The sequence below is a fragment of the Cyprinodon variegatus genome, unplaced genomic scaffold, assembly GCF_000732505.1.
Source record: "Cyprinodon variegatus isolate N-32 unplaced genomic scaffold, C_variegatus-1.0 Scaffold613, whole genome shotgun sequence".
Taxonomy (NCBI): Eukaryota; Metazoa; Chordata; class Actinopteri; order Cyprinodontiformes; family Cyprinodontidae; genus Cyprinodon; species Cyprinodon variegatus.
The window spans coordinates 391,508-393,939 of record NW_015151066.1 but is presented as its reverse complement, the minus strand read 5'-3'; the positions used below and the strand labels follow the sequence as shown (position 1 = coordinate 393,939).

At 42.3% G+C, this 2,432-nt stretch overlaps 1 protein-coding gene across 1 annotated transcript in view; it reads right to left on the bottom strand.

Annotated features, from left to right (window-relative positions):
* Positions 1–2,432, bottom strand: part of LOC107096292 (multidrug resistance protein 1-like) — a 98,763-nt gene that overhangs the window by 17,698 nt on the left and 78,633 nt on the right. Inside the window, exons 12-15 of the mRNA XM_015392887.1 lie at positions 1,166–1,369; positions 901–1,071; positions 616–777; positions 331–516 (exon numbers count right to left, since the gene is read on the bottom strand). Coding sequence (XP_015248373.1) covers positions 331–516; positions 616–777; positions 901–1,071; positions 1,166–1,369 — 723 coding nt within the window. The remainder of the gene's footprint in view (positions 1–330; positions 517–615; positions 778–900; positions 1,072–1,165; positions 1,370–2,432) is intronic.

Below are 2,432 nucleotides of genomic sequence, written 5' to 3'. Positions count from 1 at the left end.
AAAAACAACAATAAGAAAAAAAAGTCTTATTGTCTGAAACTGAAAAATGCACAGAATTATTCAATCACACAGTGTTCAGAAAGTGCATTTTCCTCTATTCTGCACTTTAGATGGCTGTATCGATACTTTTGAAAATGAGTATTGTATCCGGATACAACGTTTCAGTATCGATACTTTTTTGAGTATCGATACTTTTGACAACCCTATTCAGGACGTGTTAGCTTTTATGTCTTCTAAGTATCAAGAGTTTCATAAAGATTTGTAATTTTTTCCCCGTTTTTCAAATCAACAAATAAAATATTACTCTAGAAACGTAACCTAAAACGTCACCTCGTCCAAATTGTCCTCCTCATCCTTTAGCTTTTTCTCTCCCTTCTCTCCAGTCGAAGCAGCGAATGAAGAGCCTCTTGTAGATTTCCTCCTCAGCAGAGGAGACTCCATGATGTCTTTAATGGGACTTTTTTCACCTGCTGACAGCTCGTCCTCATCTTCCCCCTCCTCCGCTTTCTGGAAGGTCTGGAGAGAGGAAAAGTGGAACCCACGGGGGTTTAATTAATAAAAGACAGCCCTTCTAACACCCGATCTGGAGACATATGTATCCATATGTATGTATACCTGCATGGTGACCAGCGTGTGGTAGACTCCTTTTTTGTCCATCAACTCACTGTGAGTGCCCAGTTCTACAACTTTACCTTTCTGGAAGCCTGCAATCACATCAGCATTTCTGATTGTGGAGAGGCGGTGAGCCACAACCAGAGTGGTACGACCCAGACGCACCTGTGCAACCCAGTTGTATTAGTTTGTGGAAAAATGCAGGTGTACAAACATTGTTTTACTATGGAAGATACAAATATCCATAGAACTTTCAACAGTCACTCCATCTTTTGCCTGGAACCGTACCTTATCCAGCGCAGCTTGCACAATGGTCTCACTCTCAGCATCCAGTGCAGACGTGGCTTCATCCAATAAAAGGATTTTGGGTTTGCGGACCAATGCTCTAGCAATTGCAATCCTCTGCTTCTGGCCTCCGCTCATCTGAGTTCCTCTGTCACCAACAAGTGTCTCAAATTTCTGCTCAGAATGGTAAGGTCACCACATTAGACCAAAATAATATTTCTAGTTAATTACTAATGTGGCTGAAATGGTAGCAAAAGTCTGAGTTTACATCAGGAAGGTTCATGATGAAGTCGTAAGCGTTGGCCTCCTTGGTAGCAGTTTCAATCTCCTCTTGTGTCACGTCAGGTCTGCCGTAGCGGATGTTCTCGGAGATGGTGGTGGCGAAAAGGATGGGCTCCTGGCTCACCACCCCTATCAGTTCCCTGAGGTAGCGCACGTTAAGAGAGCGGATGTCATGGCCATCAATAGATACCTGCATGGATTCAGAGCAGCAGATGCAGAACAAGAGGTATAGAGTTAAGGTTTATATGCAATTCCTTAGATTTACTTAATTTTGAGAAAAAATATTATTTTCTGTTACTTTTTCATGTGTATTCTTCACTACTTGTTATATTTTTACTCTCTATAAAAGAAATGTTTATCCACACTTTATTTTAAAGTGTAACCTGTGGTATGCAAACAAGTTACCTTGTTCTAATCTTATTTTCTGTGGGCTGCATTCAGAGGACAAGTTTGTACAGAGTTAGGGGTTCATGTCTTGCCACTGGATCTAAGTAACTATATAAATATAACCTTCTGGAAATATTTGTTTCACTAACTTTGTGTTGAAAAAGCAATGAGACTCCGCTGCCTGTAAAGGTTTTACATATTTTATTAACATATTTGAAAAGAAAGATTGTGCAAATCGGCATTGTCGTTTTTTGCTTCATCGGGGACGGGGTTGCGGGGGCAGCAGTCTCAGCAGAGACTTCCAGACTTTCCTTTCAGCAGACACCTTCTCCATCTCTGCTTGGGGAAGCCTGAAGTGCTCCCAGGCCAGCTGAGAGACATAAGCCCCATTTACACTAACCTTTTGAAACCGTACTGAGATCGGTCTGAGCAAGGTAACCCGAGATCACTGTTGAGTGTAAATGGCACGCAATACTGAACTGGACCGAGCCAGACACAACCGAACTGTGTTAAACTGGAACCAGTTCATCAGTAGGGATCAGTGTGGTTCAGTTCTGGCTCAGTTCTCAGATAACAAAGAGCGCATGAGCAGACCGCGTCTCTCCTTACGGCCTCCGTAATCATGAAATTTCAGACATTGATTAAAACACTAGCTTCCCTCCCTCATTCCCAGTGATGATTCTGCTTAGCAATGTGATGTGCCTCAACCTCCATTGTTGTTTCCTGCGTCTGTTAGCCCTGATTGGACTATTTGAAAATGAAAACCGTTAAAAATAGAAAGCTTGCTCCTTGGTTTAATGCAGAGCTGCGCACTTTGAAGCAAAATGCTAGGAAACTAGAGAGAAAATATCGCTCCACAGGCCTGC